This window comes from Phytophthora cinnamomi (assembly GCF_018691715.1).
Source record: "Phytophthora cinnamomi strain GKB4 chromosome Unknown Contig49, whole genome shotgun sequence".
Lineage (NCBI taxonomy): Eukaryota > Oomycota > Peronosporomycetes > Peronosporales > Peronosporaceae > Phytophthora > Phytophthora cinnamomi.
The window spans coordinates 359,740-373,317 of record NW_027150982.1 but is presented as its reverse complement, the minus strand read 5'-3'; the positions used below and the strand labels follow the sequence as shown (position 1 = coordinate 373,317).

Below are 13,578 nucleotides of genomic sequence, written 5' to 3'. Positions count from 1 at the left end.
ACTGCATTCATACATGTATCGTGCTGCACGATTCGTGCATGCACAGATTATCAGCCGAGCGGAAAGGGCAACACCGAGTGTGCATGCAGGTTTGCATCCTATCGTGGCAGGACAATTTGAGTGATCCGCGTCGCTGGCGCCGGCCTGGCTGGAAGCCGCACCATAACGAGGCCCTTCAGCTGTATTGGACAAGCTGACACTCCATGGGTTTCAGACATGATCCACTGGCTGAGACAGCCTCGATGCTCGAGGGTCGCACACGAGAAAGCAATGCCGGGGTTGGCGGCGAGGCAACACGCTTCCCACGTCCAGCGTGTTCGCCGGATTCGGAACCCTCCCGGGTAGCGCATCCCCCCAGCAGATTCTGCGTGTTGAACGGAGCCGGGGCATCCAGCCAGAAACACGCGAGTCTATCGTTTCTATTCGGTTTAGAAACGGATTTCTAAATAAATCAAGTGCAACATGCATGCATGGCGTCAGCTGTAGCACTCTCTTCGAGCGGACATTCGCCGTCAAGGTATTAATTACTCCACGCAGCGAACACATATCCGTGTGGTTTGCCCTGCAGATGCATGAGCCGCCTGCATCTGCCGTATCGATGAACGCCATCTCGTTTCGAAGCGCCAGTCTGAGACCGTGCTGTCATTGCGCGTCAACTAGCGGAACCAACTGGCTTCTTGACGAGCATCGCGTAACGGAAAACCTACAGTACAGCGGATCGGCTGGCCAACAGCGCTCGGTGTTTTCTCGTCGGTCGTAGCGCGCAGCCACTGACTGCTGGTGGTGCGCGCGGGCATCCTTCAGCTCTGCGGACGGCCCAACAACACAGAATTTCTGTGCGCGTGTAGCCGTGTTCGTCCGGCGCTATGCCCTGCCGAGGCCACAGCGGCCACCAATCAACGAACGTGAATGCAAGGCTTCACAACGACGAGGCCGGCGAGGCCTCGCTCAGCTAGCGCGCACGGTCCTCTGTGCGGCGCACTCTCTCTGCATTTGCACCTGTCGCGCTTGCTGGCATCCCATCAATCCTTCCCCGCTCAAACAGTAACTCGGACATCTCGGCTTGGCCTTCTTGAAGGTGACCGAGGACTGATGGCATCGAAAACGTCTTTCGACTGCAACTCTCCCCACCTCACTGGTGAAAGCAGCAGAGCCTACGAAGGTGCTCCTCCCGAGTGTTCGCTACTGTATCTACACCCGGCGGCCTTCAGTTTTTCTAGGGAAGCTTGGCCGAACTGTAGGTAAGATTTGACAGGCTTTGCACTGCAAACAGGAGCTTTGGCGTGTCTGCCGGCCGAGTCACGCTTGATGTGTGGCTCCGCTTGTGGAACCCAGGCGCTCCGGCTTTCTGCCAGCAGGAAGAGCAGCCACGACAAAGTCTCATCTCTTCCTTCATCCGGAGCCCCAGCCAAACTTTGGCGTGTTTTGGTTGGCCGGCGTGTCGACTCATCAGCTCATCGCGTGCTGCTCGCAGCGGCGAACACGGCTTTATCCAGCCGCGCCAGCTGGACCTCCCCGCAGCCGGTCTCCCTCTCCCTACATCGCGTGTCATGGGCTTGTGTCCGGCCGAGTTTGCATTCATTTCTCAATTCGCCAACAAGTGGTCAAGTGGTCAAGCAAGTGCATAGTCAACCAAAGTAAAACAACATGCCAGGTGCTTCCCCACGCCACTCGCACTTCTCAGTCTCGATGACCCCTCGCCAGCCGGAAGTGCTGCTGCCAGGCGGCCACGAACTGGCCACGTGGGAAAAGTGCCTGGAAGTATCGCGCGTGGTGGTCTACTTCCTAGGCTCGCTGCTCTTCCTCCTTGGTTCCATCTACTTCTACCCGGAGTACTCGGTCATGTGGAACGGCAAGGCTGGCCTCTTCGGTAGCTGGGCCTTCGTGGTTGGCTGCATCATGTTCTTCGCGGGCGCCAACCTGGACTTCATCCAGACCATCCGCTACAACCACGGCACGCAGCTGCGCCAGGTGCTGCGCGCGTTCAACGCGCTGACCAACTACATGGCCACGTCAATCTTCATCCTCGGTGCGCTCTACTTCCTGCCCACCTGGTACCCCAAGTCGCCCGAGCTGGGCTGCTGGTCGTTCTTCGTGGGCTGCATCCTATTCTGCATCGCCGCCATCGTCGAGATCATCTTCATCTGCATGACCCACGAGGACCCGCGCGTCACCGGCTTCAAGATCAAGAACGTCGTCTGCTGGGGCACCGTCGCCGCGCTCGGCACGTTCATCGGCGCGCTCTTCTTCATCCTCGGCAGCTGGTACTACCTGCCCCGGTACATCAACCTCGTGGACGAGGGCACGCACTACATGAACAAGGCCATCACGTTCTACGTTGTGGGCAGCGTGTTCTTCATCATCAACAGTCTCGCGCTGGCCCCGGACGTGTACCGCGCCATCAACGCCACCTCGCGAAGACAGAACGACTTGGACGCCAAGGTATAAGTTATAATATATTGTGCAAAGCGCGCCGTCAAGAAGACGCCGCAATGTGATATCTGTCCACCACGCTTTCCTTCTTGTTGATCATCATCGATATACTACTAGAATAGATCCCCCCCCACTCTTTCCAGAGCCTTACTAGCGATAAGAAGGTCAGCCACGTCCGCCTCGACACGCATATCCAGCGACGGCGTGTTCCTGCTAGGCGAGCCGCATTTTGAGACCATCCATTTCTTTTACTAGGGACGTGTATGCACAGTACCGTAGCGACATGTCAGCGATGACGAATATGTTGAGTACAATATCATGGCACTTGAAACGGCGGCATGAAACCAAACGAGCTTAGGCCAAGCCACCGCTACGCCCCGCAGCCATGGGACCATCGGGCTCGGAAGTCGGCGCAGGAAGCGCTGCACCCACCTTAGCAGGACCATGCGTTTCACATGCGAAGACATTGATAGACACGTGCGCATACCTCGTAGCGGCACCAGCACGAACAGTAGACACGTGAGCATTATGCGCAAAGAAGTACTTCTCGTCAGTAGGTAGCTATGCGTGCGGTGCAGAAACACTTGGTGGCGTCAAATGCGGGACTTCTACCGCGGTACCCGTGCACCGAGTGCACCGTGAGCCTCACGGCGTGAGGTGCTGGTCGCAGCCAACCACGGCGCCAGTACTCTTATCCTCCTTTGTCTCGCATTCACATGCAGGCAGTCGATGGCGAGGTACCTTGGCCTCTCTACACAAAGTGGCGGTTGCAGCCTGATGCGTCGGAGAGAACCATGGGATCATCAGTGACTATGATGAAGCACCACAATAAACCAATCCATCAAGCCATTTTCGGCATCCGTGGACAAGTCAGCACGTGGATAACTACAAAGGTACTTGTTCGCCAGCTCACAAGTTGTGAGACTTGCCAGGCATCAACCAGGAGGACAACCATCACTTCAATGCTGCACTGGAACAGTGTACCAGTTCGACATCAATGGTACACTGTACCGATTGGTAACTGCTTACAATAATCGGAGTATTAGTGCCGTGCGATGCCCCTTTTAATACTAATATTAGGGTACTAACTCAGATTCGGATTACGTATTAATATCTGGCTATGGTTATTTCCCTTTTGGTGCAACGGTTCAATGGCGCTACAGACTTAAGGGACCGGAATTGCCACTGCTGGAGGCCCCAGCGTGCGCACTCATCGAGGATGGCAAATAGCAATTGATAGAAGCAAGCTGTTTGTCGCACGAGACCGCTTCGTGAACCGTAGTCGTAAATCCTGTAGAGTGAACCACCACGATCATTGTTCATTCGTTTTCCAGAAATCAAGCACGCCTTACCGCCAGTCCACTTCAACAAGTCAATGACTCAATTAAGTGTGTCGGCTCTGACTTCTCGTGTGCCGGGCTAACCGTGACCGACCCCTTCGTTAATTTCGTGAAGTTAGCTTCCCGTCGATCGCAGAGCTAGCTCTCATTTGGCTGGGAAGGGCCCTCTCCAACGCGTTTCAAGCACGCCGGTGGGATCGTCACGAGAAATTGGCGCAATCAGTGGACCTCGCCGGAAGGAGAAGCAATTCCTGTTGAACAACAGGAAGGAGGTCCAGCGTATGGGGCTAACGACAGCGGCAGTGCGGTACTGTGGCTAACTAAAAGAGGATTTACTTGCTGGACATGAAGGCCAGGCTCGACAAGAGCGTTGTGCTTCGATGGTCGTCGTCAATTTGGTGGTCGACAATAGTGATATCCGATAATATAGCAGTACTAGTATATTAGGTCAGCTTGCTGACATAAGAATATTATTATGTTTCAGAACAGGAGACTGGATATTACTATATTATTTTTGCCGGTTGGCCACGGACCACCGCGGCTTCGTAGCCAACAAACAGTCCGTCAGTCGGGCGACGTCAGAAGCCAAGCGAGAAGCAGCGACCATGGCCGAACGCAAGCGCAAGGTGGACCTGGGCGACCTGGACGGCAAGAAGAAGAAGCGCAAGAGCAGGTTCTCGGACGCGCCGCCCGCCGGCGTCGCTCTCTCGACCGATGGCGGCGTGAACCCGCTCACGGGCGCGCCCTTCTCGGCCCGCTACCAGACGCTGCTGGCCGCGCGCCAGAAGCTGCCGGTGCACCAGTTCCTGCAGCAGATCCAGGACGCCGTCAAGGCGCACCAGGTGATCGTGGTGGAGGGCGAGACGGGCAGCGGCAAGACCACGCAGATCCCGCAGTTCCTCACGCTGCTGCACGCCGACAGCGACAAGATGGTGGCCTGCACGCAGCCGCGCCGAGTGGCCGCCATGAGCATCGCCAAGCGCGTGGCCGAGGAGATGGACGTGCAGCTCGGCCAGGAGGTGGGCTACACCATCCGGTTCGAGGACGTGACGAGCCAGAAGACCAAGCTGCGCTTCCTCACGGACGGTATGCTGCTACAGCACGCCATGAGCGACCCGCTGCTGTCCAACTACTCGACCATCCTGCTGGACGAGGCCCACGAGCGCACGCTGAGCACCGACATCCTGTTCGGCCTGCTGAAGGAGGTGCTGCCCAAGCGCCCGGACCTCAAGGTCGTGGTCATGAGTGCCACGCTGGACGCCGTCAAGTTCCAGAACTACTTCGAGGGCGCGCCGCTCATCGCCATCCCCGGCCGCACCTTCCCCGTCGAGATCTTCTACACGCCCGAGCCCGAGCGCGACTACCTGGAGGCGGCGGTGCGCACCGCTGTGCAGATCCACATCTGCGAGGAGGAAGGAGACGTGCTGCTCTTCCTTACAGGTCAGGAGGAGATCGAGAACGCGTGCCGCCAGATTCGCGCCGAGGCGGACGCGCTGGATTCGTCCAAGTACGGCCCGCTCGATGTGTACCCGCTGTACTCGTCACTCACGCCGCAGCAACAGCAGCTCATTTTCAAGGATGCTCCGAAGCCGCGCTTCGCGGGAGGCCCCAAGGGCCGTAAGATCGTGGTGTCTACGAACGTGGCAGAAACTTCGCTGACCATTGACGGTATCGTCTACGTGATCGACCCGGGCTTCTCGAAGCAGAAGGTGTACAACCCGCGTATTCGTGTGGAGTCGCTGCTGGTGTCGCCCATTTCTCGTGCTTCGGCTAAGCAGCGTTCGGGTCGTGCTGGTCGTACCCGCCCGGGCAAGTGCTTCCGCCTCTACACCGAGCAGTCGTTCATGCGTGACCTGGAAGAGCAGACGTACCCCGAGATTCTGTGCTCTGAGATGAGCGGAGTCGTGCTTACTCTGAAGCAGCTTGGCATTGACGATTTGGTGCATTTCGACTTCATGGACCCGCCTGCCCCCGAAACGCTGATGCGTGCTTTGGAGATGCTGAACTACCTCGGTGCTCTGGATGACGAGGGTGACCTCACGGACCTCGGCCGTCAGATGGCCATGCTGCCTGTGCTCCCGCAGCTGGCTAAGATGCTGATCTCGTCGGCGAAGTATCAGGTGCCGCAGGAAGTGGCTACTATTGTGGCCATGCTTTCTGTCCAGGAGCCTTTCGTTCGCCCCAAGAACGACGCTAAGGCCGCCAACGAGGCCAAGGCAACCTTCGCTCACGTCGATGGCGACCATCTCACGCTGCTGAATGTTTTCCATGCGTACAAGCTGAACAACGGCGACATCAACTGGTGTTACGAGAATTACCTGAACCACCGCTCACTGCAAAGTGCTTCGAATGTGCGCGACCAGCTGATCCGCAACATGAAGCGGCTGGAGATGCCGACCCAGTCTTCACTCGACATTCAATCGCCTCAGTACTACCCGAATATTATCAAGGCGCTCGTGTCTGGATTCTTCATGCAGGTGGCACACAAGGCTGTCGGCGGCCACTACGTGACGGTGAAAGACAATCAGGTCGTGCATCTGCACCCTTCGTGTGTGCTGGACAACAAGCCGGACTGGGTTGTTTACAACGAATTTGTGCTCACGAGCCGCAACTACATCCGTCTCAACACTCGCATTATGGGCGACTGGCTCGTGGACATCGCGCCTCACTACTTCGACCTGGCCAACTTCCCACCTGGTGAAGCTAAGCGCGAGCTCGAGACGCTGTACCGCCGCATGCAATCGCGTAACAACTCGAAAAAGCTTAGATAATTGCATTATACGATAGAACTGGTCTTCCCATTCCCATTGTCACCGATTGAAAGTTGCACTGTGTTTCTATTGCCATGCGGTTATTCATCCAGGACACGACTGTTATCTGCTCCTATCTACTCGAACGTGGTGTGCGGATCTTGTATTTCTGCAGCTTCTTGGTGCCACGACCGTAGCCGCCGCGCCTATGACTGGGTGGTCCTCGACGTGACTGTTTCTCCTTTCTGCTATCTGTCGTTGCTTCCTGCTGGGACCCTGTCACTGACGTAGACGTTGCAGCCTCTTCACGAAGCTCCTTGATGGTGCTGTTGCTGCGTTTGGAGTTCTCGATGCTCATGGCAAGCGCCAAATCGTGCTTAGTCACGAGACTGGTAACAAGTCCCTGCTCGCCAGCTCGGCCCGTACGGCCAGCGCGATGCACGTAGTCGACAGCGGACTTTGGGAAGTCAAACATCACCACGTGCTTGACTGTGTCGAAGTCTAGACCACGAGCTGCCAGGTCCGTACACACGAGGATGTTGATGTTGGGATCTTCCGTGAACGCGTGAATAGCATCGTGGCGTCTCGCTGGAGGCATGTCACCATGCAGACACACCGTGTCCTGGAAGCCGTGCTCGCGCAGCATGTGCTCCGTCGAGCGCACGCTCGCCGAGTTGCGACAGAAGACCATAGTCTTGGCCGCGCGCCGCTTGTGCAGGTGCAGCGCCTCGCGCAACGCCGAGTGTTTGGATTCCGGCACCACGCGCACGAACTCCTCCCTGATAGTGGTCGGCGTCTTGTGGATCTTGTCGTCGCTCACCAGCCTCAGCTCCCCGAACTTCTTTTTCAGCACCTGGTCGATCGGCGATCGGATCGTAGCCGCGGCCAAGACCATCTGCAGCGGCTGGTTCCTCTTGGCCGCGCTGGCCTGAATGGGTCCCAGCACGGCATCTAGCTCCTTCCTGAAGCCCATCTTGGCGTCAAAGAGCGTGTCGGCCTCGTCCACCACCACCGTGTCGATGCGGGAAACGAAGAAGTCCCCTTTGCTGATGCACTTGGCCACGCGGCCAGGCGTGCCGATGATCAGGTCCAGCCGGCGCGCGGCGTTCCGCTGCTGGATGCTCTTGCGCTCCCCACTAGTGATAGTGCAGGAGGCGAACTTGGCCGAGTGCGAGAGCTGCTTGGCCACCGAAGCCACTTGCAGCGCCAGCTCGCGACTGGGCAGCAGCACCAGCGCGCTGGGGCGGCCCAGCACCACCTCGGCGGGGCTGGCGAGGCCCTTGGCTTCGTGCTGCTTCTGCTTGGCCGCCTCCTTGCGCAGCAGCTGCTCCACCACTGGCACCAGGTAGGCCAGCGTCTTGCCCGTGCCCGTCTGCGCCGCGCACAGCACGTCGTGGCGCTCCAGAATGGCCGGGATGCTCTTGTTCTGGATGCCAGTGGGCGCCGTGATCCTCATCTCCCTGAGACCTGCCACGATACGCGCGTCCACGCCCAAGTCCTGGAAGCTCTGCGCGGCGAAGCAGCGCCGCGGGCCGGCGAGGGCCAGCGCTGGCCGCGCCGCGCGCGCTCGGGCCACGCGCCGGAGCACCGACGTCGACGCCAGCCGCATGATGGTACCTGCAGCACTTGTATCGGAGCTTTGTGGTGGACGAGCTCAGTCGGAAATAATCGGGTGCGTCTTGTCCCGCGGGACCTATACAAAGATCAAGTCACGGTCCCGCGTGTCAAGTGGCCAGGAAAGTCGAAGTTGTCCTTCGACTACAAGTATTACGGTACAGTACTGTACTTTTGACTCACGAACTGGGTCATGCAGCTTCTCTGGCTGGTTTGACGTGGACGCCAGCGGAGATACAACGAGGTGTTGGACCGGCTGACTTGGCGCCATGGGCCTCAGCGACTGACTTCCGGACTTGAATTGAGGCGCACGGCAGCTCTGGGGGGTCTTCTGTCGCTCGGTCGCTGCCTCCATGGTTTCGATGGACGTTGCGAGCCGCAAGCAGTCGATCACCACGCTGAACGTCCTGAAAAGTCGGAAGCCCCCCGTCGATCGATAGAGGCTCTATAAGTACAGCAGGATCGCTGGATTTGCTCAACTGTGATCGCTCGACGCGCCGGATGCACAACAATGAGGCTGGCTTCATGCATCTCTGTGGCTTGCGAGCGTGTGTTCTTCTCCGTGCGTTCCCAACAACCACGCAGCAAAACCTCTCTGCAAAACAATAGCCGGCACTCCTTGCTGCTCACCGATTATGGGCCTGCTTCGTCTACACCTGATCTCACCACTCGCAGTGCGTAGCGTAATGGTTGTCATGTCAACTGGTATTGCACTCCGAGTCCCGTGCTACATGTAGGTTTCAGCACTTTACGATGCTCTCGATACATGCACTGCGGCGGCATTTCACGATGACGGCAAAGCCCAGCAACGGCCATGCATCATCCCGTCGTGGGGCCAAGCCAAGCCCAAGCAGCGAGCGAGCTCACACAGCTTGGACAGGCACGGCTGCTGCTCACGACGTGACGGTACAAGTACGTCAGACGGAGGCCAGCACACTCAATGCGCTGGCCTGCCTCCCGGACAAAGACGCCCAGCAGCCAGCAACGTCGGACCGCGGCAAAGAGCTTGCGCGAGCGGCCAGCAGCAGGCATACAGTACTGTACACACCAACTTCCTGCCGAGGCTGTGGGCGCCGCACCGCAATGGCCGAGGTGCAAGTACAGTATCCTCGTCGTGAGTAACCTGGGCCCAGAAAGCCGGACTCGAATGATTGCCACGTCGTGGTCCGCTCTCTTGGCGGGTGGGTTTTGCGCTGCATACAAATCCCGAGTCACGCGTTCAAACCCGCGCGGCCGGGCCTCTGCCTCGGCCAGGCCCGTCTCTCCTCTCATTATCGCCTCGACACACGATCGACAAGCGCGGAGGCTTCGACCGCGCGACCAACGTCACGTCCCCGGCGCTCTCCCGTCCGCCTCGCCTCGCCGCCCCCCGGCCCGCCGCGCGCGCATTTCCCCTCTCTACTCGCCACCGCCGAGTCCCCTCTCTCCTCTCCGCTCTCTTAAGGCCATGTACTCGTCGTACTGGAAGCCCCAGGACGGGCGCGAGTCCAACGTGCTGACGGACCACGAGGCGCTGCACCGCGACGAGGCCACGCACAAGGGCCTGCAGTCCGAGGAGTCGGAGCTGCGGCCGCTGGACCTGGAGACCATCATGAGCTCCAAGGCCGCCGTCAAGTTCTGGTACCTGCACCGCCCCAAGACCATGGCCTACGTGCACAAGAACGCCACGAAGATCCAGAGCCTGGGCCGCGCCTACGCCGTGCGCAAGCTCAAAGAGCGCTACGGCGCCGAGTACGTGGCCGAGCTGGCCCGCCAGGACCAGGCGCGGCGCGACGCCGACGCGCTCAAGGACCTCACGGCCGAGGAGCGCGCGGCCAAGGAGCTCAACGACGCCGCCTACGACGCGCGCGTGGAGGAGTCCAGGCGCCTGCGCCGCGAGCAGATCGAGCGCGAGCGCCGCGCCGAGGAGGAGCTGCGCATGAAGCAGGCGGCCGAGGCCTCGGAGCGCCGCCGCATTGAAGAGGAGCGCAAGGCCGCCGAGCTCGCGGCCAAGCTCGAGGCCGAGCGCCTCGCCGAGGAGGAGCGTCTGCGCAGGCAGAAGGAGGCCGAGGAGGAGCGACGCCGTCAGGAGGAGGAGGCCGCGCGGCTGGAGGAGCTCCGCCTCATTGAGGAAGAAGAGCGCCGCATTGCCGAGGAGGCCGAGGCCAAGCGCAAGGCGGAGGAGCAGCGCCTTGCCGCCGAGGAGGCCGCGCGCTTCGCTGAAGAGGAGGCCATCCGCGCCGAGGAGGAGCGTCTCCGCAAGGAGGAGGAGGAGCGCTTCGCTGCTGAAGAAGCCGCGCGGCTTGCGGAGGAGCAGCGGCTCGCGGAGGAGAAGCGTCTTCGTGAAGAGGAGGAGGAGCGCCTGCGTCTCGAGGAGGAGGCGCGTCTTGCCGAAGAGGAGCGTATTCGCAGGGAGGAGGAGGAAGTCGCTTTCATGGCTGCTCAGGCCCACGAGGACGAGGAACGTGCCGCCCGCGAGGCGGAGGAGGCTCGCCTGCGTGAGGAAGAAGAGCGCCGCGCCCAGGCGGAGCGCGAGGAGCGTGAGCGTAAGCTCGCCGAGGCGGCCCTGGCTGCCAAGCGCGCCGAAGAGGAGGCCGAGCGCATTCGCCAGGAGCGCATCCAGCAGGAGAAGAACGAGAAGTACGAGCAGTCTCTGTCGAAGGACGTGCCCGTGCTCGTGCGTCAGCGTGGCCCGGGCCGCGTCGTCAGCTACGACAAGGAGCTCGAGACGTACTCTGTCAAGCTTGAGAACTCCATGGGCGGCATGCAGATCACTGTGCCCAGTGACGATGTCAACCTTGACGACGACCGCATCCTGTCGCCGCGCACCAAGGTGGACACCCCGTTCGGCACGGGCGAGGTCGTGGGTCTTGACCCCCACGTTGGATGCTACGCCATTAACACGGAGGTGAACGCTCCGGATGACGACCAGTTCCTCGCGTTCGTGCAGATTAAGGATGTCGCCGTGCACGTGGAGGAAGAGGAGGAGCGCGCCATCGTGGAGGATGCCTCCCTGCCAAGTACGTTGCCGATCTCTTCGTTGAAGATGGTGAGGGTCTTTACTGATGACGAGTTTGCTCGTTTTTGTATTTACAGTTCCTGATGAGATCGGTCTTGTGTCGGCTCGCATCGTCGACAGCCGTATCGTGAATCGCACGGGCAAGAAGTTCATCCAGTACAAGCTGGAGATCCGCACGACCAATTACGGCACGGTGTTCTGCTGGAAGCGTTACAGCACCTTCCGGTACGTGATTGTGGAGCAGTCTTCATAATGCTTCCCTTCATTGTATGCTTATGCCGGCGATTCTTGTTTGTATTGTGCAGTTCGCTGTGTGACCGTCTCATGAAGGAGAATGGCATGAAGCGCCAGGACATCCCCGAGCTACCGCACCGTCACCTGCTCGGCAACTTCTCACAGAAGACAATCGGCGAGCGTGCTGAGAAGCTCAACCTGTTCCTGAACGCCGCCGTGAAGGCCGAGCACCTGCAGTGGGGTATTCGTGTCGACGACCAGATCGCCGTCTACAAGCGCCGCAACAAACGCGCAACGCAGCCCAGCAGCCAGCCTGGTAGCCGCGGCAGCCGCAGCATCTTCTCGCGACGACGGTAATTGTAGGTAAATTCTCCGTCGCATTCTGCCGCGGGAATTGTTTAGTCCAGTCAAGCTATCTGCGTGCAGATGCAGAGCTGAGTCAGCATGCTCTCATTAGGAGAGAGCAGCAGAGCAGTCGGGTTGCAAGAGCTAGACAGTCAGTAAGTCCGTCAGCCCAAACATGTGACCTCCGCTCGATCGAAGAGCGGAGGTGGGGTCGGCTACTTAATGGAAATTGGATTTTTTATCTTCGTAAGCGTGTTCCCATTCATAGTTGGTCATTCACGGACTGCAGATCGAGCTATGCTTTTGTACGCAGTATATTTTTCTGGTTACATTTTATCTTGATGCACTTCTCGCATTCTCACGCAGCAAAGCTGCATGGTGTCGTATACAGGATGAATCAGTGTGGCACATCGATGGCCACGTTTGGTCACGTGGGTGTTTGAATCGCCTTACGCGACGCGGATCGGCGCGGCCGCCTCGTTGGACTGCTGGAGCTCGCCCTGCAGCTGCCTCCACTTGGCCAACTGCTGCTTGCGGTACTGCTTCACCTCAGAGCTCTTGTACTCGTACCTCTGGAACGGGTTGTAGCAGTCGCCAGCACAGCCTTCGCACACGTCCGAGTGGCACGGGACGCCGTTGCGCGCGCACTCGCAGTCTGACTCGGCGCTCTGGCAGTTCTTCTGCTCGCGCGCGACCTTCTTGGCCGCAGCCATCAACTCCGTCTTGCCCGTTCCAGGAAGCGGCACATTGCGTTCCTGCAGGAAGGCTCGGAGCTTTTTCACGTTCATCTTGGCCACCTTCTTGACCAGGTCTCCGCACGAGCAGCCGCACGCGCCGTCGCGCGAGTCGCGAATCTTGGCAAACTCGTCGAGCTGCTCAATGGACACGCAGCCAAAGTCGGGAGTAGTCAGCGCAGCGTCCGCCATCTCCTCTGCAGCCTCAATACTGGAAGTCGTCGAGCCCGTTGAGTACTTCCGCCACGACTTCTTCATGTCCGGCGACGAGGACATCTGAATCTCAATTGCGTCCTCTTCCTGGGCCTGTTTCTCCAGTGTGAAGACGTGTTTGCGTTCGTCCTCGCTCAGTCGTGCGAACAGCGGGTTGTCCACCCCTCGGCGGTAGTCGAACTGGCGCGTCTCGCCGACGCGGACATCGCGGCGCTTGGCCTTGGACAGTTTCTTGGCTCGGGCCTGGAGTTCCTGCTCCCGCAGCTGCTCCACCTCGAGCACGCTGCCAAGCTCTACGTCTGCCAGCTTCTTGCCGAGCCCCAGCGCCCACGTGCCGTCGTAGGGCACGGCGCCGCCTCCGCCGGGGAAGCGCGCGAACTCTCGCGCGGAGACGTCGCCCCAGATGATGTGCTTCTTGGCGCCCAGAGACGCCGAGCGGTTCTTGCGCTGCTGCGTCTGCGCCAGCGGCGCGCTCGTGGAGGCCACGTGCATGCTGTTGCTGCGCGTTTTGCGCTTCTTCTTGTGCTTCTTGCTCTTCTTCTGGGGCTTGAGCTGGTGCTCCTGCTGCTCTACAAGCTCCAGTTCGTCGTCGGCTGCTGCTGCGGGCTCCGCGGGGATCTCGACCACCTGCACGGGCTCCGTGACGAGGCGCACGCTCTTGGGCGGCGACGCCGTCACGGGCGCAGCAGCAGCGCCAGGTATACCAACGCACTGTATGCTATTGGAGGGATCGCGCGGCGCCGGCGCGGGTATATCGCGCGTCTGCAGGCACTCGGGGCGGTGGCTGGGCCAGCTCTGGCGCTGGCAGTCGCGGCCGCAGAAGAAGACGCGGCGGCAGCCGCCGCAGCGGTTCTTGGCGTCGGCGGCGCCGCAGGACAGGCAGCTCTTGGTGGTCGAAGTGGCGGTCATTGGGACAG

General features: G+C 59.8%; 5 protein-coding genes across 5 annotated transcripts; 3 read left to right on the top strand and 2 right to left on the bottom strand.

Annotated features, from left to right (window-relative positions):
• Window positions 1-1,689: 1,689 nt before the first annotated feature.
• Window positions 1,690-2,448, top strand: IUM83_08143 (YrhK domain; the record flags this gene model as incomplete). The annotated part of the gene is made up of 1 exon (XM_067932497.1): window positions 1,690-2,448. The coding sequence occupies one exon, from the start codon at window positions 1,690-1,692 to the stop codon at window positions 2,446-2,448; it is 759 nt and encodes a 252-aa protein (XP_067789911.1).
• Window positions 2,449-4,378: 1,930 nt separating this feature from the next.
• IUM83_08142 (pre-mRNA-splicing factor ATP-dependent RNA helicase PRP43) lies at window positions 4,379-6,544 on the top strand (the record flags this gene model as incomplete). Its single annotated transcript, XM_067932496.1, has 1 exon — window positions 4,379-6,544. One exon carries the CDS (start codon window positions 4,379-4,381, stop codon window positions 6,542-6,544), a length of 2,166 nt encoding a protein of 721 aa, XP_067789912.1.
• Window positions 6,545-6,656: 112 nt separating this feature from the next.
• IUM83_08141 (DEAD/DEAH box RNA helicase) lies at window positions 6,657-8,132 on the bottom strand (the record flags this gene model as incomplete). Its single annotated transcript, XM_067932495.1, has 1 exon — window positions 6,657-8,132. One exon carries the CDS (start codon window positions 8,130-8,132, stop codon window positions 6,657-6,659), a length of 1,476 nt encoding a protein of 491 aa, XP_067789913.1.
• A 1,452-nt stretch (window positions 8,133-9,584) lies between these two features.
• On the top strand, window positions 9,585-11,726 carry IUM83_08140 (myosin-like protein; the record flags this gene model as incomplete). The annotated part of the gene is made up of 3 exons (XM_067932494.1): window positions 9,585-11,136; window positions 11,213-11,360; window positions 11,441-11,726. The coding sequence occupies 3 exons, from the start codon at window positions 9,585-9,587 to the stop codon at window positions 11,724-11,726; spliced, it is 1,986 nt and encodes a 661-aa protein (XP_067789914.1).
• Window positions 11,727-12,163: 437 nt separating this feature from the next.
• IUM83_08139 (mynd finger domain containing protein) lies at window positions 12,164-13,570 on the bottom strand (the record flags this gene model as incomplete). Its single annotated transcript, XM_067932493.1, has 1 exon — window positions 12,164-13,570. The coding sequence occupies one exon, from the start codon at window positions 13,568-13,570 to the stop codon at window positions 12,164-12,166; it is 1,407 nt and encodes a 468-aa protein (XP_067790038.1).
• Window positions 13,571-13,578: the final 8 nt, after the last annotated feature.